Source organism: Phoca vitulina, unplaced genomic scaffold, assembly GCF_004348235.1.
Source record: "Phoca vitulina isolate PV1807 unplaced genomic scaffold, GSC_HSeal_1.0 scaffold91, whole genome shotgun sequence".
Taxonomy (NCBI): Eukaryota; Metazoa; Chordata; class Mammalia; order Carnivora; family Phocidae; genus Phoca; species Phoca vitulina.
The window spans coordinates 336,955-362,546 of record NW_022589794.1 but is presented as its reverse complement, the minus strand read 5'-3'; the positions used below and the strand labels follow the sequence as shown (position 1 = coordinate 362,546).

General features: G+C 52.6%; 1 protein-coding gene across 4 annotated transcripts in view; it reads right to left on the bottom strand.

Annotated features, from left to right (window-relative positions):
- Positions 1 to 16,848: 16,848 nt before the first annotated feature.
- The window catches only part of TMEM132C (transmembrane protein 132C), a 308,550-nt gene continuing 299,806 nt past the window's right edge, over positions 16,849 to 25,592 (bottom strand). For 2 of the 4 annotated variants that reach the window (XM_032396388.1, XM_032396387.1), the window contains exons 8-9: positions 24,941 to 25,132; positions 16,849 to 20,343 (exon numbers count right to left, since the gene is read on the bottom strand). In XM_032396388.1, the coding sequence (XP_032252279.1) occupies positions 19,150 to 20,343; positions 24,941 to 25,132 (1,386 nt within the window). In that variant the 3' untranslated portion in view covers positions 16,849 to 19,149. The remainder of the gene's footprint in view (positions 20,344 to 24,940; positions 25,133 to 25,592) is intronic. The other 2 variants (XM_032396389.1, XM_032396390.1) reach the window with 1 other exon arrangement.

The following is a 25,592-nucleotide window of genomic DNA, read 5'->3' as shown; positions in this document are numbered from 1 at the left end:
CTGAATAATCAGTATATTATCTCAAAGCCTGTACTTAGGAGTGAACAGATTCTATCATTATTCTTGGCATCTGTACAATAAATGTCCTGCGGCAACGAAAATGCTCAGTTGGTCATCTCTTCTCCTTTCCACAGAAGAAAACCCCTAACAAAGCCCACAGAAACTGGCCATGTTCCAGGCACCTGCTGGACAATACCCAGCTCCTCTTCTTATTCCCAGAAGAAGAACAAAGAGAGGAATTTTGACCCTCTGTTTTGGGGCCGTGTCTATGAACATGGCAATGAACTTGTTCCTAAGCAAGGTACAATTTCACTTTGAACTAGAAGAGCTGCGGGGGGGAATGTGCTCTTTATGTGGACATCAATTATGGAGGGAGCCGCTTCAGAATCATTAGAATACATTAAAATTTTTATAAAATAAAAATCTGGACATCGTGGATGACAAGAACCTGAGTACGGGCCACCAAGCCTGAAAGGGGTTTCCATGGTAACCCCACTTTGCTACCACTAACTGCCGACAACCACGAATTGGAGACTAGCTCTTGAGAATTAGACCCACCACCCTGACCGACATCCTGCTTTTGTGCCGTGCTCCTGAATCTGCTGGGCCCGACTCAGAGTTTTTTTTTCAAGCACGTCTTCAGCAAGCACCATCCGTAACTCCCAGAACTGGGTGTGTTTGGCTCACTTTTCTATTAAAGTGGCTGGAAAAGGCAGCTTGAGAGGGTCCACAAACCGTCTTCTGGCCCCGCTCACCATCAGGATCAGAGAGATGAAACGTGGCCGCCCAAAGGCCCGTGTCGGTTGGTTGCTGTTGGCCTCATCCCCAAAGTGTGTGGTGTCCCAACATAGGAGCAGTAATGGAAGCCCACGTGTTGTGTGCAAAGGCGTAAAAGTTACTAATCAGGCTAACTATGCAACGAAATGTCTTCCATCCCTCGCCCTGACACTCTGCCCTCATGACAACTCAGATGGCCAGGCTTGACTTGCAAGTCCTTTGGCTCTTTGGAGTTGCATGCAGAAGATGCTAGAACAGGGAAAACAGCCTCTGAAACCCGGCCCATCGTCCTCCAAATTCTTCTCCCTTCCCGTGTCTTTCTCCCATGCTTGCACGCATGGGGACACCTGTCCTGCAGAAGCAAGCCCTGAAAACTGCGGCCCCCGGGCATCTCTGGGCCAGGGCTGGGCACACTGGCTTCAGGTCCTCCCTTAGGAGGTTGGCCTCACGGTAGTGTGCAGGTGGTTCTGGGATCCAGGTACCAGGAGCATGGTCAGGAAGGAGGCCCCAAAATCCCAGTGGGCATAACCCGTGCGCCTCTCTATTAATTTCCAGCCCAAGATCAAAGTGTCAGCAGGTGTTTCTCCTGAGGCCCCTCTCCTTGGCTTGCAGGGGGCTGCCTTCTCCGTGTCTTCACCTGGCCGTCCCTCTGTGGGTGTGTACCCTTAGTGTCCCTGCGTGTCCACAGTTCCTCTTCTTCTAAGGCCACCAGGGAGATTGGATTAGGGTCCACCTTAAGAGCCTCGTTGTAATTTAATCACCTTTGTAAAGGCCCTGCGTCTAAATACAGGCACATTCTGAGTGATGGAGTGAGAGCTTCAGCATGAGTTTTGGGGGACACAGGTCAGCCCCTGACAGCCTCCTTCCCCAGGAGGGACACAGGTCTATAGCTGTATGAGGACCAAGGCCATCGGAAGGGGAGGCCCACCATGCCCGGGTGTAAGGGCCCCACTGCCCTTGCCACATGCCCACCATTCATGCTGCTGGTCCGCTCTCCCCACCTTTGTGACCACTTTTCACAGATGGATCATCGAAATGGTATTCTAGATCCTACTTCCCGTGGAACCTGACAGTATCTGCCCGTCACACTAGTTCAGGGACGAGCTTTGGTCTGTAGAAACCACAGAGCTTTCTTCCAAAGACCCCAGGTGGGAGCATGGCTACAATTCAACGGCATTTTGCCAATAGTAACGTCCGTCTGACGGGACGTGGTCAGCTCATAGAAAAATCACTGAATCTATTGTTCGAGTAACCGTTCTCAGAACTAAAGGGAAACAAACGTGAGCCGGTGATATTGATGGGAAAAGCAGATTTCCAGTGGTTTCCCAAAGAGTGTTTCTTCTTCTTCACAAGGGAGATGCAGAACACCATCATTTCTGATGGAAGAGCTCTTCTTGATTAATCAAAAGATTCAGAATTCACAGTTTTGGGCCAAGTGTGTGCTGAACCGAGGTTGATTTCTCTCCTCTTGGGGGATAGCCAAGTTTGATCATTGGCTAAAATGGAAACATTAGCAAACAGTCAAATTTCCTTGTGTCGGCTCCCAGCAAAGTGGACACTGGGATGCAGACATGGGCTTGACCTGTCAGTCCGGCCAGCCAGGTACCCTTGTGTAACACATCCCTCGGCATCCCATCCCCTCCAATCTTTCCTCCCAGGAACAAAGACAAAAGGATAGAATCTGCTGAACATGGATCCTCAGAGACAATCCCCAGCCTGCATGTCCGAGGCCGACCTTGGAGGCTCCGATCCACTCTCAACACAGTAATAAAGAACAAGTGAGTGTTTCCTCGTTGTAGCAATTTGGAGACCTGCTGATATTATCACCCTTTGTTGAGTACTTTGGAGCAAGCACCGAGCTCTCTTGCCCACTTTAAAAATGAGAACATCTGGGGCGCCTGGGTGGCTCAGTCGTTGAGCGTCTGCCTTCGGCTCAGGTCATGATCCCAGAGTCCCAGGATTGAGCCCCGCATCAGGCTCCCTGCTCCGCGGGAAGCCTGCTTCTCCTTCTCCCACTCCCCCGCTTGTGTTCCCTCTCTCAGTGTCTTTCTCTCTCTGCAAATAAATAAATAAAATCTTAAAAAAAATGAGAACATCTTCCCAGGGAAGCTGCTGATACATCAGCAACTGAAAATTAATCCATGATCCATGCACGGGTCCAAACATGCAGAAGAGCTATTAACAAAAAGCACTGTTCTTTTGCACCCACCCCAACCTTTGTCTGGTCTTCCTCCCTGAGTGGTGACTTCTAACCATTTCTAATGTGAGCCATTGGTGATGATCCCCATAATCCTCCATTGTGCCCCTGTGATTTCTTGTTTTACCAACTTCAGACACTCCCTAGAAGCTCCCGGCTACTTGAGATGTCCCTTTGCTTCATTGCATGCCATCTTTCCCACCTTCTCCCTTAGGCAGTTGACGGCCATGTAATTATTTTTCAATCTTTAGTTGGTTCTATTTGTAACGTTAAATAATATACAGCCGTCTCTACTTCTTGATAGAACCACATCAGATTTTATATTGTTGTGTCCCTATGACCAGACGGGAATGGAGGTGTTTTCCATCTCTCTTTGCCTTCTTCCGTCAGCCCACTTTTGGTTTGATAACACAAAGTTCAGAAACATTTACTTTTCGGCAATCCTCATTACATAATATCTGCTTTAGCTGTAAGTTGATTTGAAATGTTGAAAAGGAGTGCACAATTGTGCAAATTAAGATTTTCATTTTGCCATCATAGGGAGTCCTAGGATATAATTTTCCATTCTTCCCCTTCAATAAAATGGCTCATAGGTCCTCAACAAAATGACAGTTGTTTCATCACAACACACACACGCACAAACCCCCAGATTCTCTCCATTCCTCTTCCATCAGGAACCAGAAAATCCTTATTGCTGAACCCAGAGCCTTATTTTTCTTGTACAGTCTATTGGTTTCTAGATTTCTCTAACTGCCTTCCCTTTTTATTGAAGAGAAGAAATATATGTCTTCATAATGTTGCTAAGGTCTTCTGTTTTTTCTCTCATTTCCATCTCTGGAAATGGAACCCTCCATGCTTCTTCTTGAAGACCTTCTCCAGCGAGACCTTGATTCAAGGCCTAGTTTGACTTGATACCTCCTAAAGCCGATAGCAGAGGCGGTGCTGTGTTCCTTCCAGTGCATGCCCGGGTCAGCTCGGCAGCTTCCTAGGACCCAAGGCCTCTTTAGGGTTCCCATCACTGCCCGCACGGGTCACTTCTTCAGAAATGGGCGGGGCTTGAGGGGCTTTCCATTTTTGGAAATGGCGTCATTTTTCACTCGTCCGTGCATGGCAGTTTGCCTAGGCATGAATGTCGAAGTCCAAAATAATTTCCACGTAGACCTTTGAAATAATTATTCCACATTTTGGTGGCATTGAGCATTGCTGATGAGACGTTTGCTGCAAACCTGATTCGTAATTCATTTACAGATGTTTTGTTTTGTTTTTTTTTCTCTTTTGGAGCTTTTAGGATTTCCTTTTTGCCTGTCAAGTTCTTTAAATTTCCAAGCACCTTCTAGATGGGGGTGTTTTAAAAATGTGCTGTATCTGGGGCGCCTGGGTGGCTCAGTTCGTTAAGCGACTGCCTTCGGCTCAGGTCATGATCCTGGAGTCCCTGGATCGAGTCCCGCATCGGGCTCCCTGCTCGGCAGGGAGTCTGCTTCTCCCTCTGACCCTAACCCCTCTCATGTGCTCTCTCTCATTCTCTCTCAAATAAATAAATAAAATCTTTAAAAATAAATAAATAAAAATGTGCTGTATCTACTTGAGGTGAATCTCTTATTCTAAAGATTCATATCTCTCTATTGGGCTGGCAACTTTTCTTTCATTATTTCTCTGATATTTTTCTTCCCTCCATTGTCTGGAGTGTCTCTTGAGTGTCTCTTGAGCTCCCCATAGTTGCTGACTCGCTCTGTAGCTACAAAAATCCCTGCATTATATCTTCCAGACATTCAACTTAATTTGTACTTTCAGCAATGCTGCTTTTAAATTTCCAAGAGCACTTTTTTTTTGGTCATTATTGGTTTCTGATGGTTTCTTCACCGTATTCTTGTGTTCTGGGTTTGGCTGGTCTGAAAATGTTAATGAGGGAGCCTTGATTCAATCTTCTGTTCTCCGAAATATTTCTGTTTCCTACACGGCCAGTTGATCTGCTTGCCTGTATTTCTCGCTTCTCTTTGGCAATCCGTTCCTATTTTGAAACATGTTATCTGCATTTGCAAAATTCGCCAATTGCTCTGCAGATGGGTTGTAACATTTAAACACCGGTCAGCCTGTGTGGTTGCGTTGGTCTCACCCCACGCCCCTCCAGCCCCGACTTGGAGCAACTTCAGTGAGACAATTCAGCAAAAATCGTTGCCACTTTAGAGGATGACAGATGATGGACTATTTTCATTTACAGTCATTTGGCCATTTTTTAGACGCTTATTGATTCTTTATGTTTCCTCTTTTGCCAGTTAGGAACTGGTCAATACATGAAAATGACATCCACGTAGGGAAGAGGTTGCTGAGAAGAGAAGACATTCTCTGGCACCTCTGAGTCTTCATTAAATACCATGCTCTCTCTGCGCCCCCGAGCCTGAATTGTCTGTGGTCCCCCTTCCTCCTTTCCCTCAGTGATAGGTAACAATCCATGGGAGGAGTCACTCTACTTGCCTGGGAAGGGAGACACATTAGTCTAGCCCAACTATGACTTCTGTGAAGCTGCAGAACTGGCTAAGCTAATGAGAAAAGAGACCTTTTGGTAGCTCTTCTCATTTCTCTTCTCTGCTCCCTCCTGGCCGGTGCGTTAGGAATTTCTACCTTTTTCATTAAACCTCTCCAAATGAAGACAATTCACCAAGCTACAGAGGCACCTTTTGGAAGTTATAAAGCACACAGGCACAGGTTGAGTTAGACAAAAAAACCCTCATTATTTGGGCATGCTTAAAACGTTCAGACCCGTGTGCATGGATTGTGGTCAGCAGCAAATGCGATGTGTCTGCAGACGCCTGGGCTTGTCGTCTGGGGCCCTGCCAACTCCCCAGGGGAAAGGCAGATTAACGAGGGAAAAACCAAGAAAAGTTTATTAACACGGGCATCACACCTACACATGGGAGAACTCAGTGACAAGTAACTCAAAGGGGTGGTTAGAAGTTGCCATAAAGCATCTTAACAAAAGGACAATAGTTTTGTGTAGAAGTGACAAGACAAGGTGGGGGGACTGTGAGCTTCTAGGGGGCCCCTCTGGGAAGGTGACTATATGGAGGAAAGTGACGGGAGATCAGAGTGTTTGGGGAGGCTTATGCAGGTTCCCCTTGGTGCCATCTCTCGGCTGGTGAGAGTCCAAAGTTGTGTCCAGTGATGAAGAATCGCCAGTCCTTCCTGTTAGAGAAGGGGAGGGCAGAGGGTTGTTCTCGCAATTGCTTCTTTTCAAATGCCTTCAGCTCAAGATAATTGGGGTGGCATACTCTGAACCCCTTCGAATACTACTGAGCCCCGGGAATATGGTGAGTCCAAACTGAGATGTGCTCTCAGTACTTTCTTGTGGATTTACTGTATTTCTACAGTATTTACTGGATTTTGAAGACTTAGTATAAAAATACAAAATCTCCGTTAACAAATGTTTTTACTGAATGCATTCCAAAAGGATACCATTTTAGGTAAATTAGATTAAATAAAACATATCAAAACTAAGTTCAGTTTTTTTTAATGAACTGTGGCTCCTAGAAAATTTAAAATTGCACATATGACCTGCATTTTATTTTTATTGGACAGTGCTGGTGTAAGATCCATGTGAAATGTCTTATCTGTTCATACATCCAACACATTTATTGAGAAGCTACTATGTGCAAAGCACAGGAGACCCAAGGGGGAATAAATACAGAGAGAATGACTGTCTTGCTTGCCGAGGACGGTCTGGGGAGGATGCTGGAGCAGGAAGCCGGCCCAGGCGGATCTGTGTTTTCGTGGGCAGTCTCGGGTGGCAGCGTGCACATGTGTGTTCTGTCCAAACCCAAACGTGCAGAGGGAGCAGTCTAGAACCCAGAGCCTTCAGCCTCCCCAACCCTCTCCCAGCACCAGCCAGAGCAGCCTGGGGCCCCGCGCGGCGCTGCAGGCAGGAGCGGGTCGTCTGGTAGCTGGAGGGAGGACGGTCTCCTGAAAGTCTGCCTTTAGGTAACCAGGCAGAGAAAACAGGGGCCCAGCCAGGGGCACGGCGGGCCGGGACGCGGGAGGGAGGCCGGCCACGGGCGTGCGGTGTGGTGGAGATGGGCACCATCGTCGGGGTCAGCCCCCTGTGTGGCCCACTCTTGGCTCTGTGGAAGCAGGGCTGTTCCCAGCAGCACTGGACGGGGGAGGCCTGCCCTGCGGACCGGCCAGAGCACTGGAAGGCACGGCCCGTGGGGGTGGACACCGCCTGGCCCGGAAAGCTGTACTTGTGCTCCAGGGGGGGAAAAGTCCATGACCGGCTGCCTCCCCGTCTCTCCCTGGTTCAGGAGATCAGCAAACTCACCAGAGCCCATGCTTCCTGAACATCCGTCAGGCGCCCCATGCTCAGGAGGTTACTTGGGGATGTTTCTGCGTGAGGGGCAGGGGGTGCTGTGGTCAGGATGGATGCCAGCTCTGGGCACAGCGGGGTGACCCCCACTAAATGGCGTGGCCTCCTCTTGACTCCTTTTTCTCACTTGCAGAACAGTGTCTGTAAAAACACCGGGACTGTCATGGGTTTGCGGCGGGGCTGTGAGTGAGTTCATGTCCGCAGCTGAGGACGCAGACCCAGCGCGTCGAGAGCGCAGCGTCCTCTCTCTCTGGTCATCGCGGCTTCGTGCCCACGCCGCGAGGCCGTGTGGGACTGTCCTGCGGCTGAAACCAGCACCAGCCCACTCTCTTCCAGTCCGGGGGCCAGAAGCCTGAGGCCCTGGCGCGGGCGGGGGTGTGCTCCGAGCCGAGCCCGCCTCCCCCAGACTCTTAGGGCCGTGCGTTCCTTGACGCGGCACATTGTGTTAGCAGCCCTCTGGCCTCTACTCCCATGGTCACATCTTCTCCCGTGTCCCTCGTTCCCTTGTCGGGACCCTCGTGATGCTGGGCAGGGCGAGACATTCGCGGTGTCCGGGGATGAGGATGCAGACACCCCTGCGGAGTTCCTGTGCAGACGAGCCGAGGTAGAGAGTCTCACTCCGATTCCTGCGGGGCCGTCCTTGTCTTCCTAATGGTCCCCGGGAAGGCTCTTGGGGGCCACAGCCCACCGACCGTCCTGCCCGCGCTCAAACTTAGCCGAGAAGTTTCAAGTTGGTCCAGAGCGGTCCTTCCTTTCAGGACTGAGGCGTATATCCTCCCCCATTCGAGTGGCTGAATTGGGTCTGGGTTCCCGAATCCTTGTCTTGACCACCGTGCTGGAGAAGAAAGGGCTTTTAGGGTCACGTGAATGCTGAACAAAAAATTAAGTGAGGGCCGATGGCTCACCTGGACTCATTCTCGTTTTCCCTCTTGCTCATTCATTCAGCTGAGGTCTTCAGAGGTATTTTATTTTACTTTATTAAAAAAATTTTTTTTTCCTGGAGGTGTTTTATGGACCGAGTGTCGTGCTGAGGGTATAAATGCCAACATGCATTGGCAGAAACTATCTTGTCCTTCTACCTGTCCCCTATGACCCCCAGTCTGTCTTGTCCTTCTACCTGTCCCCTATGACCCCCAGTCTGTCTTGTCCTTCTACCTGTCCCCTATAACCCCCAGTACTTGGCTCTATAAACAAATGTGCTCCTGCATGTTGCGTGCAGAGTAAATCACATTTCAAACACAGCCTGTGCTGTTACTTTGTGCAGACTCTTCTCGTGGGTCCTTTTGTAAGGCAAAGCTTTGGGGAGGGTGACCAGCCCCATGCCGTGTTAAAAAATTAAACAGAGCAAATACAAATTTTAATACTTAAACTGGAGTCTGTGAGGCACGTATCTTAGTTTGTATTGAATAAATTTGATTTCTGCTAGGGCAGGCATCCCTAACAGCCTACAGCAACGAGTCCCCTTACACTCGAAGTGGTTTGTTGTAATGGGTGTGAGGCATGCAGAAGTAGCATGGGGATGGGGAGGGGTTTCAGGCAACCTCCTGAGGTCTTCTTCAGGCCCCTAGAATGCTCCTGTGAATTCTAGAACAGCCTGGGAGCAAGTCCTGGAGGGTGTTGTACTGGGTTTAGGGATGGCCCAGCAGGTGCCTATGTGGATAGACGGGGGCCACCCAGACAAGGTCTCAGCCTGTTGGAGCTTAGGTGCATCCCTGGGGAGCAAGGAGGAAAATACGAATTGCTTGAAATTAAATTCTTGTTCCTAAAGGTATAAGACTTCATAAGAAAAATTAATTTCAGTTATAGGAAAAAAAAAAAGAAAATTATATTTTTTTACATACCTGAATTTGTGGCCTAAAAGCCATTCCACTGGAAATACGTTTTCCTACCTTGAGGTTGTTGAAATTGGGAGGCCCATTTGCTTTTGCTCTATTAAGTCATTTATATATTATTTTGGCCATTTGTTAAGAATCAGAGGATCCTGGAACATTCCATGTCTGCCTGAGGCCATGAGAGTCCTCCATAAAAACAGCAAATAGTCATTTAGAGCAGGAACGAGGAACAAACATCCTCTTATTTGCTATTTCTGAACTTTGACTCTGGGTAATTACAACTTTTCTTTTTCACGGAATTGCTCACCTTCATTGGAAAGTGCCGGATACGTGTTTAGACACTGCTGTGTATCTCAGTCATGCCGGTCCCCAAATGTTTATGCAAATGTGGGGTCTCCTGCAATTTGCATCTCTTCTCCTGGGTGGGAACCTGCTAGCGGGCTCCCCTGGAATAAGGACTTCATTTACCCCAGGCAACAACATCAAAGGGAGCGCGCAGGGAGAAGAGTAGCACTTACTCAAAACCAGACGAAGCACCCAACGCAAACACGGATGTGTTGCCGGATGGCGGCCGTACCCTGCTCCCCTGTGCATGGGACCTGCATGCTGCTAAGGTCTGGGCTAGGGCCCTTCACAGAGACACTTCTGCAGATGTCATTTGTGGAAGTTGTATTTGTCTTGATCATTCAATCATGATCTTAGTAAAGGGATGGACCACCTGCCAGTGGCACAAGTGAAAATCCCAGGGTTCTTTCCTTTCTCTTAACCCTAGGTGTGATCTGTCAGCAAATCCCGACGGCCTTCTGTCTTAGGTGGGGTTCCCACCGGAGCAGAACATGGGACAAGGATCTGGGCTCAGGTGACTAAATTTGTATGTTCTGGGTTGGATTGTGTCCAATCCAATTCATGTCCTCCCAGAACTCCAGATAGTGACCTTACTTGGAAAGTGGGTCTTTGCAGATGTAACTGATTAAGATGAGACCAAACTGGATTAGGATGAATCCTGGGTCCAATGACTGGGGTCCTTTATTATAAGAAGAGCTGAGACACAGACAGGGACACGCAGAGAGCAAACAACGTGAAGACAGAGACAAAGATTTGGATGATGTAGCCACAAGTCAGTGAAAGCCTGGAGCCTTCCAGAAGCTAGAAGAGGCAAGGGAGGACTTTACCCAGAGCCTCTGGAGCGAGCGTGGTCCTACGGACACCTTGATATCACATTTCTAGCCCTCTGACCCATGAGAAAGTAGTTTTCTATTTTTTTCCCCCTAGTATAGTTAACATACCGTGTTATCTTAGTTTCAGGTGTACAATATAGTGATTCAACAAATTCAATACATAACTCATGACAAGTGCACTCCTTAATCCCTGTCACCTACCTCACCCCTCCCCCACCCCCATCCTCTGATAACCATCAGTGTGTTCTCTAGAGTTAAGGGTCTGCTTTTGGCTTGTCTCTTTTCCTTTGCTCATTTCTTTTGTTTCTTAAATTCCACAGATGAGTGAGATCATATGGTGTTTGTCTTTCTCTGGCTGACTTATTTCACTTATTGTTATACTCTAGTTCCATCCACATCATTGCAAATGGTAAGATTTCATTCTTTTTTTATGGCTGAGTAATATTCCATTGTATATATATATACCACCTCCTTATCCATTCCTCTGTGGATGGACATCTGGGCTCTTTCCATAGTTGGGCTGTTGTGGACATGGCTGCTGTAAACATTGGGGTGCATGTCTCCCTTTAAATTACTGTTTTTGTATTTTGGGGGTAAATACCAGTAGTACGATTACTAGATCATAGGGTAGCTCTATTTTTAACTTTTTGAGGAACCTCCATACTGTTTTCCACACTGGCTGCACCAGCTTGAATTCCCACCAACAGTGTAGGAGGGTTCCCCTTTCTCTGCATCCTCACCAACATCTGTGGTTTCCTGACTTGTTAATTTTAGCGATTTTGACTGGTGTGAGGTGGTATCGCATTGTGGTTTTGATTTGTATTTCCCAAGTGATGTTGAGCATCTTTTCATGTGTCTGTTGGCCATCTGGATGTCTTCTTTGGAGAAATGTCTGTTCATATCTTCTGTCCATTTCTTAACTGGATTATTTCATTTTTGTGTGTGTTGAGTTGTCAGTTCTTTATATATCTTGGATACTAATCCTTACTGGATATGGATTTGTCATTTGCCAACATCTTCTCCCATTTCCTAAGTTCTCTTTGTGAGAGAATAAGTTTCTGTTGTTTTAAGCCACCCAGTTCGTTACAGCAGTGCCAGGAGTCTGACACATGCCATGTTTCCCCATCTCCAAGATGTAAACATTCCTGTGATGGCTGATTTCCAGGTACCAACAAGATATCCTCCAACAAGGATTTGGGAAGAGAATACCACCACCAGATTTCGTGAGCCAGTGCAAGCTGGCTGCAGGACATCCCCGGATGGTGCTCAACACACCTCAGTCATCCCTCCCCGAGCACACAGGTGTATCGGTTATCTCTTGCTGCGTGACAGATTCCCCCCGGCACCCAGCGGCTTACACGCAGACATTCATGGTCTCACAGGTCTTGTGGGTGAAAGATCCGTGAGCAGCAGAGCCGGGTGGCTCTGGCTCAGGGTCGAGGAGTGCAGGTGGCACCGACAGGGTCTGCCACGTCTGCTCTGCAAAACGCGGGCTGTTCCCTCCACTTGCCCCGCCACCGCCTCAGGCTAAGATCCTGTAATCTTTCCCCGGGACACGTGCAAAAAGCCTCTGGATGCAGTGCCCTTCCTGATGCTCTCTCACGGGGGCACCCCCGGTTTTTTTGGACAATTCAGGGACTATCGCCTCCTGCTTAGAGCCTCTGGGGGCCTCCCATTCATGCCCCCCTTACTATACGCTGTGCCTTGCACTCTTACGGTCTCCTGCAGGGCTCACGGTCTTCCAGCCACACCGGCGATTTCTCCAAGGCAACATCAACTTGTTCCTGCTGCAGGGCCTTTGCACCTACCCTTCTCTGTCTGGAACCTATTACCCACTATAGCCTTGTTCTGTGACTACTGCATGTCAAGCAGTCTCTTCCATGAATGGTGCCCCATTATCCTTCATCGCATCTGCTTATGTCCTCTACGGCGCGATTTTTTTTTTTCACAATCAGATAAAGTCATTGGTTTTGTTAATGCTTGTGTTATGTTTTCACCCCATGAGAATATAAGTTCCGGGTGCAACTTACGGAGTTGCATATGGGAGCACAGAGACCCCAGTGCTCCCACCTGCGGTCATAGTCCAAGGATGGAGGCTACCGTCTCCTCCATGGACGGGTTTCTGTACATGTTTGTTGACGGGACAGGTGAATGCACTTCCTTCTGTGTCTGGGGCCCCGTTCTCTGTCCCATCCGGTCTAACCCCATTGCATGTGACAACTCTCTCTCTCCGGGGCGGACGCTGCTCTGAAGGCCCAGCGCTCAGACAGTCCTCCCAGATCAGAACGGCCAGGCCTTCCCACCATACCCTCACCCAGAAGACAGAGAAAATCAGAGAAAATGTAAATCTTGACCCTGAGCTTAACCTGCATTTTTTAGATCAATGAAATTTTACAGTCTGGTAATTTCTTTCCACCCAAATGCCCTTTCTGACAGAAAAAAAAGGCTTTTGGACATTTTGGTCAGTGGAATATAAACTGAAAAAAAATGTCCGATTTGCTTCATTCTTTGAAACATTATCTAATGTTCTCCCTGAAAGAGAAACGGTAATAAGATAACCTGACTTTCTCCTTCTTCTCAGTTCTACTTTATAAACCTGCTCAATCCAAATTTTCAAATGCATCTCAAAGAACTCCTACTGACGTAGGAGCCCCCTGGGTTTTCCTTTAGTTTGTTTGCCACGCAGAAGGAGTTCATGAGCCTGTCCCAACAGGCAGCCACGTAGGAAACCCACCCAGGGCCGCCTTTTCCAGCCGGAAATGCCCAGATGCAGAAAGCATTGCAAAACCTCAGTATTTGGTCAAATGTTCGACTGTCTTGGGCCACTCTGAAGAACATGGCTCAAACGCTCATTTGGGAAGCTGCCATGTCTCGTGCACTTGGCCCGTGGTCCCAGCAGCGCTGGGTGGGAGGAGAGTGGCTTTCACAGGTGCGAGCCGGGCCCCTGTGCCGGCCGGCCGTGCCCCCCCTCCACCTCCCCTGCAGCGCCCGCGAGTTTGTCCGTATCCACCAGCGCCTCGGACACGCCCCGTGTCCCCAGAGTGCCTTCACTGAGCTCCGTGGCCACCACAGTGCCCCCGTCAGAGGCCGTCCTGGCGTCCGCCTCTGTGGACATGTGTCCTGGGGAATGGTCACGGCGCTCGGTGAAGGCGATCAGTGTTGGTGATGGATGGCGGGCACGCCCGCCCAGCTCCAGAGCTCTGGGTCCTGGCCCAGGTGCATCCCTCCTCCCCAGTCCGCCCGACGACTCTGCGCTCCCCCTCTGCCGGCTCTGTCTTAGGGGACCCCCTGCTGCCTACCTGTGCAGAGGCCAAGCAGTGTCTGGGGATGTCCACCCTCCCAGGGCAGCCCGTCACCAGAAACACGACTTGTCAGCTGAGCCTTCCACTCTTCTGTATCTGCAGTTTTGCTTAGTTTCTTAGTCATTGTCCCTTTCACGTCCAGTGCAGGGACCTGTAAATATCTCATGAGGCCGTTGCGCACTGCATCTGGGGCTCACTTCCCTGCAGGCCCCTTTTCTCGGGCACTGGGGCTGCACGTTCTTGCTGCCTTCCTAGCCCCGGACGTCATTTTTGTCTGTGCAGCCCGGGGGACCTGCTTAGCTCTGCCTTTGGGTTCAGTCTCCAAGCTCTGCAAGGGTAACCCCTAAGGCCCCAGGGGGAAGCGTGGGGGCAGACGGGGGCTCACTCAGTGCACTCCCCACCTGCCTGGGGTCTTTGCCCTTCAGGGCCGACGCTTGGGTGGCTCTCCATCCATCACCTTGAAAGAGCTGCTTTTCATACTTCGTGCCGCTCACGCCATTATTCTCTACGGAGGAGTCAGTCCAATGGAGCGAACCCTTCCGGGCCACGGAAGGTGAGTCTGGCTGTCACCGCGACCCCTTTCACATTGCCCCCCAGCGCCCGTTCTGCCTCGGGGCGCGGTCTGTGGCCTGTAGCCTCCTCCCGGAAGGAGCAACCCTCTTGCTAGTCTTGGCAAGCAGATGGTGCTCTTGCTCAAATTAGTGCCGTCAGCCTCTCCTCCAGGAAGACGCCTCCTGGCCAGCAAGGAGGGGGCTGGACCTCCGTCCCCAGGCTCTCCCTCTCCCTGGTGGGGCCCCCCGTGCACCTCCCGGCCTGTGCCACCACCCATGACTTACGTGACCGTCCATTTTCTGTGGAAGGCTGCGGAACTCTCCCTGTTCATTATGCTTAAAAAAAAATCAATATTTGCACTTTGATCTCCACTATGGAAGGAAAGAGAAATCCAAGAGCAAAAACCTAAAGCACCAACACAGGCGACTTCAATCGTTTTTATAAATATTTTACTATGCTCATGGGCTACTAAAATTGGGAAAAAAACAACTTAAAAGTCACATCTGCAATGGTATACTTTCAAATCATGAGGCAACCATGCAAAATTGTGTGCGCTGGTTAAAAACACACACACACAAGGAAGGGTGTATAAGGCAAGTTGTTAATTTTTATTTCTGGGAGGCGGGGCTAGAGGGCTTTTTTCCCCCTTTATTTCTTCTGCTTTTCTTTGTTTTCCAGATTTTGTGTAATGAGCCTAAATTGCTTCTTGGTCAGTTTTGTTACATTTCTAATGCTGGAAAATATACACAGAGCTTGTGTATAGGACCACGGCCTTTGGGGATACGAGCGTGGGTTTGAGGCCCGGCTGGGCTACGCCCCAGCTGTGACCTTGGCAAGGACGCTCTGAGCCTGTTTCCTCATCTGTGGCCTGGAGGCAAGGCACCCGCCTCAGAGGGCGGCTTCGAGGGAACAGGCCAGGCCTGAAACAGACACGTTCAGTGGAGCGGCTTACCTTTATTATCGTAGTCACGGTTAATATTTAAAAAGCATTGATGTCAGTAAAAATAGTATTAACGCATGATTGCCGATATTAATAAAGATTCATGCTAATACGCACTGATATTAAAGATGTGTTCACACGTGAGATGGGATGGTTTCGTGTTCTGGGGGGCTGCACGGGTCCGCCTGGGGCACACAGCAGGAACGGGAGAGCAGGGGGAGCACGCGGCCCTGCACGCACCAGCCCCACCGCCGCACCCATCCTTCTGCGCCCTGTCGGCTCGCTTCCCCGCCCCCGCCCTCTGACGGCGAGCGCTTGGAGGTCTCGTTAACCATTCCATCCTTTGCTCGCTGCCCCGGGCCGGGCACAGAGCAGGTGTTCAACAGGTGTGTGCTAAGTGAATAATGGGCCCAGCAACCCCGAGACGAGCTACTCTTGTTCTCGCTGATCATTTGAGCAGGAAGAATGACGGCTTGTGTAGCTGGACGGTCTCCCTGCGGCTGTGAGCACCTCTCCAGTCTCAGACGCAGGTTCCGTAAGAGGACGGTCCTCCTTCTAGGAGACGGTCCTCGCGCATCTCACCTGTGACCTTATCTGCAGGGGGACCTGACGCACAGCCTTGGGCATACGTCAGAGGTCGGGTGTCTACCGACTCGGTCGGGGGGACACAGGCTTACCTGTCAGGGGCGGGCGGGCAGGCTTGCAGGGTGGGTGGAGAGCAACCTGCGCTCAGAAGAAGGGAGAGTGGGGAATCCTAATGACTGATCCAGTGTGTTTTAGGGTCTGACCAATGGTTTTAAATTACATTTATTTAGCACAGGTACAAATAAAGGAGAAATCGTCCTCTGACCCCGCCCAGCACAAAGCTGAGGTCTATGTGGAGGGAAGGGGCTCCGGCCCCGAGGGAGGGGTTGGGATGGTGCGATCCTGTGTCACAGGCCTCCGCTGGGGGAGGGCGGGACGGGCGTGGGGGCAGGCGGTGGTCCCTGCTGACAACAGAGTTTACATGGGAGTCGGTATTGCTAACATAGACCAGGGCGGCCGGCCATCCCAGCTTCCCGGGAGAGGCTTCATGGGACGTGGGTCTTCCAGTTTATTTATTTTTTAATTAATTTATTTTTTAAATTGAAATGTATTTGACATATAACATTGTGTAAACTTAAGATGCATAATATGTTAACTTGGAAAATAAAAGAGGGCGTTCCCTCTTAGAACCAGGTCCGTCCCAGGGGACACGTCCCAGGTCACCCCAGCCTGGACTCTTAGCTCTCCACCAACAAGGGCAGGTGTTCCTTGAGCCTCCTGCCTGGGAAGGAAGCCTTCCACTGTCCTCACCGTCTCAGGAATCCGGAGCCGGCGAAGCTCAGGGGACCCGAGTGGACCCCGGGGCTACCTGCCCAGGGCCGGCGGCTGGCTGGCTGCAGGTGCACACGGGGGGCAGAGACTAAGCACCCAGCATTGGAGCCAACCACACACCCTCCTTCCCCTTATCTGGAGCCTTCGTCTTTTAAAGAAATGTAGGAGCGAGCGAGGCAGCTAGCTGGGTTCAGGAGTGGACACAGAAGGTCTTGAAGACCACGCTGTCTCTCCCACCATGCCGGTCCGGCTGTGCCGCGGGGACGCAGGGGTCTCCTGGTGCCTTGATCAGGACAACGCCGGCGCGCAGGAGGCCCATCGGCCCCTGCAGGAAGAATAGCTGTCACTTGATGACGTTGTGGGGATGACGATCCCATGTGGGGAGTGGTTAGGAGTCTCCCAGGAGGGTAAGACCCCGCGCGTCTGGGCAAATCCACCGAGACGGGGATGAGACCGGTTGTTGCCGGGAGCTGGGGGTTTCCGAAGACTGGGGAGTGATTCTAATGGGTACAGACTTTCTTCTTGGAACCATGAAATTTTCCTACAACCAGTGTGTGGTGATGGATGCACAACTCTGTGAATAAACTAGAAACGACTGTATTGTGCCCTTGAAATGGGTGAATGTTACGGCCTGTGAATTGTGTCTTGAATAAAGCTGTTATTAAAAAAGAAAATCCCACCTTACCTTCTTCCCAAAAATGCTCTACCCCCAGCTAAGCAACAGCAACAACAGTCGCATGGAACCTCAAACAACAAACACAAAGACGGACGAAAAAGAAGAGGACCTTTTCCCCGCTTTCCATCCTCCAGCCCTGGCGGGATCTCAGACCGACGGCCTCTGTGTCGCTCTGGAGCTTGGCAGGAATGCACATTTTCAGCCCCGCGTCAGCAATCTCTGTTTTATCGGCCCTCCTGGCGGTTCTGGGCACGCGCAGGTTTGGGAGCTGCGGGTGCCCAGGATGGTGGACAAGAAATCCCAGGAATTACTGCGGATCAGTCACGGAACCGAGAGAAGAGCCCAGCGGACAGGAGGTTTCTTCAGCAGGTTGTACGTTTGGCAGGGAAAGAGGAGATGGGCATCAAGTGAAAAAAGAAACACCCCACGAGATACGGACTTGTCAAGCCATGGAAAGCATTTTAATGACAGTTGGCATCACAGGTATAAATAAATATCTCTCCCTTTTCATCTATGATATGTGCTAGAAATATCTTTTTAAAAGGTCCAGCTAAGGTTACGAGGCTTCAAGGACCCTTTCTTAGCTACTGATTTTAGTAATTAAAAAAATAAAAACCACGAGCGTCCTGGTGTCCGGAGTGTGGCCGCCCACGGCCCCGCAGCCTGGCAGTCCCCCAGGGGCTGATTCACGACACCGTGCTCCCCTCTGCCACGTGCAGTTGACTTTGGATGAATGCGTTTTCCCATGTGTTGCTACACAATTAGGCTGCTAAAAACCACAGTTGATTGACAATCTAACGTAGATTTTAATCTCTTCAGTTCATGCTGGTATGCTCCACCCGAGTCAGAGAAACAACCCAAAAACCCTCCAACAGTTTTTATCTTGGTTCATCGCTCAGCTGTTAGTAGGTCTCGTGACAGATCTACCGCGGGAGGCTGCGTAGATTATTCCTGGGTACGGCCTCTCCCCCGCGGAGGTGACCGGACCTCCCCCGACGTGGGGGTGTCCCCGCATCCCCAGCGATGGAGGCGCTGGGTGCTGGGCCGGCTGGGCTCTGGGCGGCCGGCTGCGTCCCCTTGGAATGGCCCGGACAGCGTCCCGCCCACTGGCTGTGGCCTCCGGGCTGGGGTGGCCGGGTGGCTGGGTGGCCGGGGTGGCCGGTCAAGGCAGCGCCCCCGCCCCCTCCGGTTGTAAGACCCCAGCAAACATCAAGGCTGGAGGGATACAGAAAAGCATCAAACTTACTACTTCAAGGATGGATTAATTGAGACTGTTGCTAAGAATTCATCTAACGTATAGGAATATAATGTACGTTTAATTTAGGAAAAATATACCATTTGATCCTCGGAAATAAACATTAAATACAAATCAAGTGGACTTGTAGGACACAGGAAGAAAATGTGGGGATGGGGGTGGGGGAGACCATGTGGGAGCACAGAAGATTCTCAAGTAAAGACTGAAAACCCTCAGGTTCACCCCAAGAGGCCTGGGGGCTCTGACCCCCGTCCTCCCTGCGCACCCCCAGGGCTGACAGATCGAGGCCGTCCTCCCGAGGGGACACTGAACCAACCCAGAAACTGTCCCCCTGCAGGCCCTCGCTGTACATTTTGCTCTTTATTAGAAATATAAAGAGATGATCACTTCTGTCTTTTTGTCTTTTTGCATTTTTTAACAAATAATTTTTGGTAGCTTGTCTGTGTTCTATTTTGACTAATAAAATCACCTTTCTAAGGTGGCCTCGTGTGCAGGCTGGCGTCCCCGTCAGCCACCGCCCAGGATTTGCTCCGCTTTCGGAACTCCGCCGCCACCAGCTGCTAAAACCCCTCCCTGCAAGACACACAGACACACACGCACACACACACACGCGTGTGGCCCCTCCCGGCTGCAGGACCGCGGTGGTCTGCGGCCCCCAGTGCCAGGCGCCCCCCGACGCCCGGGCCAGACCCGCTCTGGAAACGAGCGCGGCGCCCCGCACCACAGGGGCCTACGCCTGGCCCTTGAATTTCTCCAGGTAGTTTCTGAGCTCCTCGGGGGCGCCCACGGCCACGTCCTGGCACACCCACTTGATGTCCTCGCCGCCGCCGCCCAGGATGGAGTTCACGGTGGGGCAGCCGTCGTCCGGCGGGATGGTGGTGAAAGTGGTGAACTTCACCTTCTTCCTTTTGGAGGTGGGCGAGTGCAGGGGCTCGAGCTTCGGGTCCCTGGCCGGCCCGGCCGCCGAGTCCGGCCGGTGCACCTGGCCTTGCACGTGCTGCCGGGCGCCACCGTTGACCAGCAGACAACTGCTCTCCTCGCTGCCGCCCGGCGCGTGGTCCAGGACGGTCGTGTGCTCGCCCTGCGGCGGCGACCCCTCCGCCGCGGGCTCCGGGAGCTCGGCTTCGTTGCCCAGCCACACCCAGTCGTGCGAGTGGGTCACGGAGGCCTGGCCTGCCAGCGACACCTGCTTGTGCCGGTATTTGAGGGCGAAGGTGGCGCAGTTGATGAGGAAGACGAGGATGGCCAGGCAGAAGACGCCCAGCAGGGCGTACATGCCGATCTCCAGGTCGCTCAGGCCGCGGGGCGTGTGCACCAGGTCGCTGGCCCCCAGCCCGCCGCCCGCCCGGGGCAGGTCCACCTGGGCTGGGAAGTTGGCGAAGTCCAGGGGGATGTTCTGCAGCTGGCCCTCCCCGGACGGCCTGCCCGCGTCCGGCCGGCTGCTCTTCACCACCCTGCTGTCCAGCAGCGGCCTGGCCGTGGTGCCGCCTCTCCGGAGGGCCCCTTCCTCGAGCTCCACGGGGGAGCCTCCGTGGACGGGCCCCTCGGGCTCCTGGCCCTTCTGCCGGCGCTCGCTGGCGTGGTTCTTGATCTCGCCCTCGTCGCTGTCCCCACCGCCGCCGGGGCTGGAGTCAGCGTCATTCTGGCCAAACTTGACCCTGACGCTGCCCACGCCCACGGCCAGGACGCTCTTGCGTTTGGACTTCTGGCAGGCCTCCGCGATGGTCATGTCCACCCGGAGCAGGGGCCCCTGGCCCTCGCCTTCGGCCGTCACCACCGGCCACCTGGGAGAGCGGGCCTGGGGGATGGACACGACGGTCTCGTCCAGGGAGGTGGCGGTCAGGGTGAAGTCCCCGGTGTCGTAGATGTCCAGCGGCGTCACGGAGCCGTCGCTGAGCAGGAGCCAAGTGCTGAGCACGGCTTCCTGCAGGGAGAGAGGCCGTTAGGAGGACACGGCGTGTGGGTCTGGGAGCTGGCACGCGGGCACGCTTGGGGCCAGGCCAGCCGAGCCTCCTGCGAACCCGCCAGTCCTCAGTGCCGTCCGCGCACGGACTCACTCGACCCCCACAGCAACCCCCGAGGCAGATGCTGTGACCACTCTGCAGGCGAGGAGACCGGATCGCGGGGAGAAGGGGGACCCCGCCCGAGCTCGCCCAGGCAGGTGGCGGAGCTGGGGTTTGAGCCCAGCGCTCCAGCCCGAGTCCAGACCACTGCGGCTGCCCTGTCTCCTGGCTGCCGGTGGCCCTGAGGTCACTACGCGGGCCCGGGGCTAAAGGAGACAATTTTGGAGTGTCTGGAATTCTCCCCTGTTGTCTAAGACCAGGATTTAGTGAGGTGTATTAGAGGCCCGTGCCAGACACCGAGGGGCCTTGGAGAGGGCTGCTGGAGCCAGGGAGGGAGAAGGGGCACCTGCGGGTGTTGGCCACGGCGGGCCGGCCGCTCACTCTGCGCAGGTCTGAGTGTGCTCGCTGTGTGTGTGGGGCGCAGTCGGGGAGCTCTGGCCGGGGAGGAGGGAAGGTGATGGGAGGCCCGGGGGGTGGGGGGCGCTGGCATGTCAGGGGCCCAGGCTAACCTCCGTGGGACAGTCTGCTGGGGGTGATGGGCGAGAAGCACGGAGCAGAGTGGGGAAGGGAACGGGCAACGTTTGCAAGACCGGGAAGAGCTAATGGAGCCCCAGGGGTCTGTTCAGGATCCAGGGTCTCCTCTGGTCCTGGCTTCTGGGCATGACAACGAAGGGCGGAGAATTCGACCCAAGTTTTGAAATAAATACATGGACCTGCTATTTCTCCTGGTCCATTTTTAAAAAACAATCCTGGGCCTCCGTTTCCCTGACTGAAAGTGGGAGTGTGAAGACCTCAACCACAGGGTCTGGGATGGACACCTTTGTGACGTGACTACTGTCTATCCCTCCTTTCTGGCAGGGACTAGAACGCCAGCTTTGGAGAACCCGGTCTTCCCCACTCAGGGTGTGTGCATGCGATGCGGTGGGGCTGGACCGGACCCTCCAGGTCTGGAGCTGGGCATGTGACCGAGGTCTGGCCCATCGCAACATTCCCCCACCCCGTCCACAGTGATTGGCCCGGGAAGGGGCTCGGGATGGAAACCAGCCAATGGGAGGGGATCCCTGGGCTTTGGCTGGAGCCACAGAGGAGAAGCTTGCATTCCCGGGGGCTGCTGAGTTGGGGTGCAAGCCTGCAACTTAGAGGGGGTCTGCTGGAACAGAGGGTCAGCAAAGGGGAAGGAAGAGTTAAGAAATGGAGAGAGAGGGAGACTGTCTTAAGAACATGTTCCAACAACAAAGAAGACTGGCTGAGGGTCAACCACTTAAAAACCAGGTAAAAATACACCACAAAAAGGCGATGCAAATTCCTGGGACTCAGAAACGACGAGGGAACGCGTTACCAGAGGGGTGCCTACAGATAGTTCTTACTGAGGGGGCTTGGGCGCGGTGTCGGAGCTGCTCAGAAGGCTTGCCAGCCGTGGTGGGGGTGCTGAGGCACCCAGGGACTGTCAGATGGGGACGCATAAAGCCAGGACTGCCGGGAGGGGGATGAGAAAATCCTACCCACTGGGCCAGAAGCAGCAACGATGCTCATTTGTGCTCTGAGCACAGCTGGGAAAATGTGTCCCCTGGAAATCCAAACCCCACCGCTTCCCCACACCTGGGTGTGGGGTCTGCAGTTCCGTGACCTGTATGGGTGCATGGCCTCCAGCAGAGAGGGGCCCGTGCAAGTGCAGGGCTGCAAAGAATCCCTATCAGGAGCAAAATGAAGCAGCTACAGCTCAAGAGGTACTATGATAAAACAATTACACTCCCTGAGAGGGAGGGCTTTACCATGAGAGGAAATCAGAAACAATCACGTCGATCAGCAGACCAAGGATTTTGGATAATAGAACAACTGGAAAAGATGATAAAGTAAGATAAACCAGCAGCAACAACAAAATAACCCATGAAATAAAACAGTTCATGGGACATGGACAGAGAGGAGGGCTGAGAGGGAAAAGAACAGGACGGTGTGGAAAGAACCACCTAGAATTTCTAGAAACAAAAAAGTGCTCCAGTGGAAATTAATTACCCAAGGGCTGGCTTGCAAAGCAGAGTAGACACATCTGGGGAGAGAGTCAGTGTCCAGGCAGACAGAGTCAGGGACCCAAAACACCATCACAGGATGAAACATATGAAAGACAACTTGAAAGAAACGAGGGACAGGATGAGAAGGACCAAAAGTTTTCGGTGACAAGTTCCAGAAGGGAGCCAAAGGGGGAAGTCAGTATTCAAAGAAATAGTGGCTGGACATTTTCCAGAACTGAGAAGAATTGTGGATAAGAAACGTGAAGCTCTCTGGGGCCACTGAGCAGCTGGGTCTAGCTTGACCTGAAGGTACCAATCCTGGGCATGAACTGATCAATGCCGATGTCCGCTCCGGCCAGCCTGGGTTGGGTCTCTGTCACTCGTAACTGAAAGCCCAGACCAATGCCGGTGCCGGTGGCCTGAGAGGGGCGAGTGAGACTGTGCATGGAATCTGGGAGGGCATGGCGCTCACTGGTGGCACCTGCCCACTCCCCCGTGGCCCCTGCCCGCTCAGCTTTCAAGGGGCAGCTCTGCAAGATGGTGTTGCCCGACGGCATTCTCTGGCCTCTGGAACCCATGCGGTCATACCTGTAGCCAGAAGTGCCAAGAACTGACACCCTGAAAAGGCAGCCCTCAACCCGCCCCCTTGCCCCTGGTCAACACTGGCTGGCGGTTTCCCCAGCAGACGCAGTCTCCGGGAGCCACAGTGGTGGCCGAGCGGGGGACACCTCCATCCCTGGGAGTACTTCCCGACTCCCCTCTGGGGGCTCCCTTCACCACTCGAATTAAGTATTTGAACTTGAATCCTAGTGCCAGGCTCAGCTTCTGGGGGAATCAAGGTGAGACAGGCAATATGGCTCAGTAATTTTGCTTCTCACCCGTGTCCCCTCTGTCCACGTCCATCGACAAGACCCCCTTCTAATGCCCAGATTGGATACATGAATGCCCGGGGATTCCTCACTTCATCTCTCTGTCCTGGCTTTCCTGAAACCGATGAGGCACAGGGGAGGGATATGCTACTGCCCTCGAGTTTATGGGTGTAGAAATCTTCCAGCTCTTGTATCTCAGAGTTGAAATACCGAGAACAAGGGGTTGGCCTTGCGCACGCCGAGGGCTGGCATGAAAACACGGTTCACACGGTCCGCGAGTTCATCTTGGCTGACTTTCCATCCCGAGTTAATTTTTCTTCACAAACTCTAAACGGAGAAAGAACTTCACATAGAACAAGCCCCCTGAATGGCAGACGATCCAAATTAAGCCCTCCGAACACCGCGGGCTTGTGGAAATCCATCTCCATCAACCCTGCCGTGTGATTGAGAGTCAGTCCCTCCATTAGCTCGTTACAGCGAGGCTGGAATTCAGGGCTTTCTCGGGAGAAGCCAACGCATTTCCCCAAAGATGAGAAATTCTGAATGACTTAAAATAACACACGCCCAGGAATGATTTAGAGCGCCGTCCTCACAAGAGTCATGTCTGCAAATTGAATGAACTACATCCATAAATCCCCCCCGAGGCCGTGCTGGGACCTCCAATTACCATGAGCCGATGAAGACAGATGGGAGACACTGCCGGGGCCTGGGGGGCCCTGCCCCACGCCCGCGAGGCTGCCATGCCAATCACCACCTAATGAATTACCCCTTCTCAGCAAAGAGCTGCCTGCTCCCTGCTTTGTCCCCCCACTCTTCTCCACTCCCCTTTGCTCTTTAGGAAGCAAAATACACCACGCCCCCAGGAGAGATGACAGGGAAACCAGCAATGGGGGCCCGACGTGGATGGGAACGTGTTCCAGATCCCTCCTGCTGACCCTCCGGAGCAAAGTCTGCGTGCAGCCGCACGATTTCTAGAATGACCCTCATCTTTGGAACCTGGGCTATAAGGAGATGCCGCTCCCATGATTATGCTCTGTTATGCGGCACAGTTGACCTGCAGTTAGGGTCATCTGCCCGGATGGTCTGGGTGAGCCAGAGGCGAGGTTAGAGATGTAAAGCATGAAAGGCCTCCATGCACGTTGCTGGTTTTGAAGATAATGTGGGTGCGGGAAGTGAGAAGGAATACGGGTGGCCTTAGGGAGCTCAGTGAGGCCCCCAGGGGACCGTCAGCAAAGAAACAGACACCTGTCACAGAACTGCAGAGACATGGGCGAGCAGGGAGGCCGATTGGTCCCCAGAATGCTGGCTTTGCTCTCAGCCAACCCTGAGCCTGGAACCCAGCTGAGCCACAGAGCTGAGCTTATAAGTGGGTGTTGTTTAAGCCACTAAGTTTGTCACCCCCGGTCATCAGAGCCCAGGACTGGGAAGACGCTGTCTTGTGGATTTTCACAGCCCCGGTCACTGTGCTCTGAAACGTGGTTCAGCTTCTCTGACCTGGTCCTCCCTCCCCCCACCCGTCTTGCTGAGTCCAGCACAGCGACTGCCCTGCCCCTCTCCACCTCTGGCCTCTAGGCCCCTACCTGTTTGGGGGTCCGCAGCAGCTCCTCAGCTGTGGCCACAGCGGTGATGGCCTTGCTGTTCTCTGTGCTGGGGTGGAGGGTGATCGACAGCCCAGCCACGAGCTGGATGGCCAAGTCCGTCACTGATACTTTCTCATCTAACACGGTTACCGTCTTCTCTGCCAGGATGGAGTCGGACAGCGGGGACAGCACCTGTGGGGTTGGCAGGACAGAATATTCCCAGATGTGGGAATCTCCCCCAGCAATACTTCCGCCTTGCCCTGGGCCTGGGTCCAGAACACAGGGCGAAGGAGTCACACACCTTCTTCAGGATAGATGCACCAGCCCCCACGACGCCTCTTTGCAAGAATCAGATAAAGCCACCCTTCCCCAAGACACTTTAGTTCTGTCTGTTGCAAAATTGCAATAAATGTCAAAATCCATTCTATTTTTAGAAGGAAACGACCCCTCCCATGTTGATGAGGCATTCTTGTACACTGCACAACCTGATTCACTGCACATGGCCATCCTGACTGGGCTCATGAAAAGTCACACACGAGTTGACTTTGTGCAACCTGAATCACATTCTAAATGAACTATGGAACTAACTGGTGAGAACTGAATTATAAACAGTCTACTCCCCCCGCCAGACCCCCAGCACAATGTATCCTCT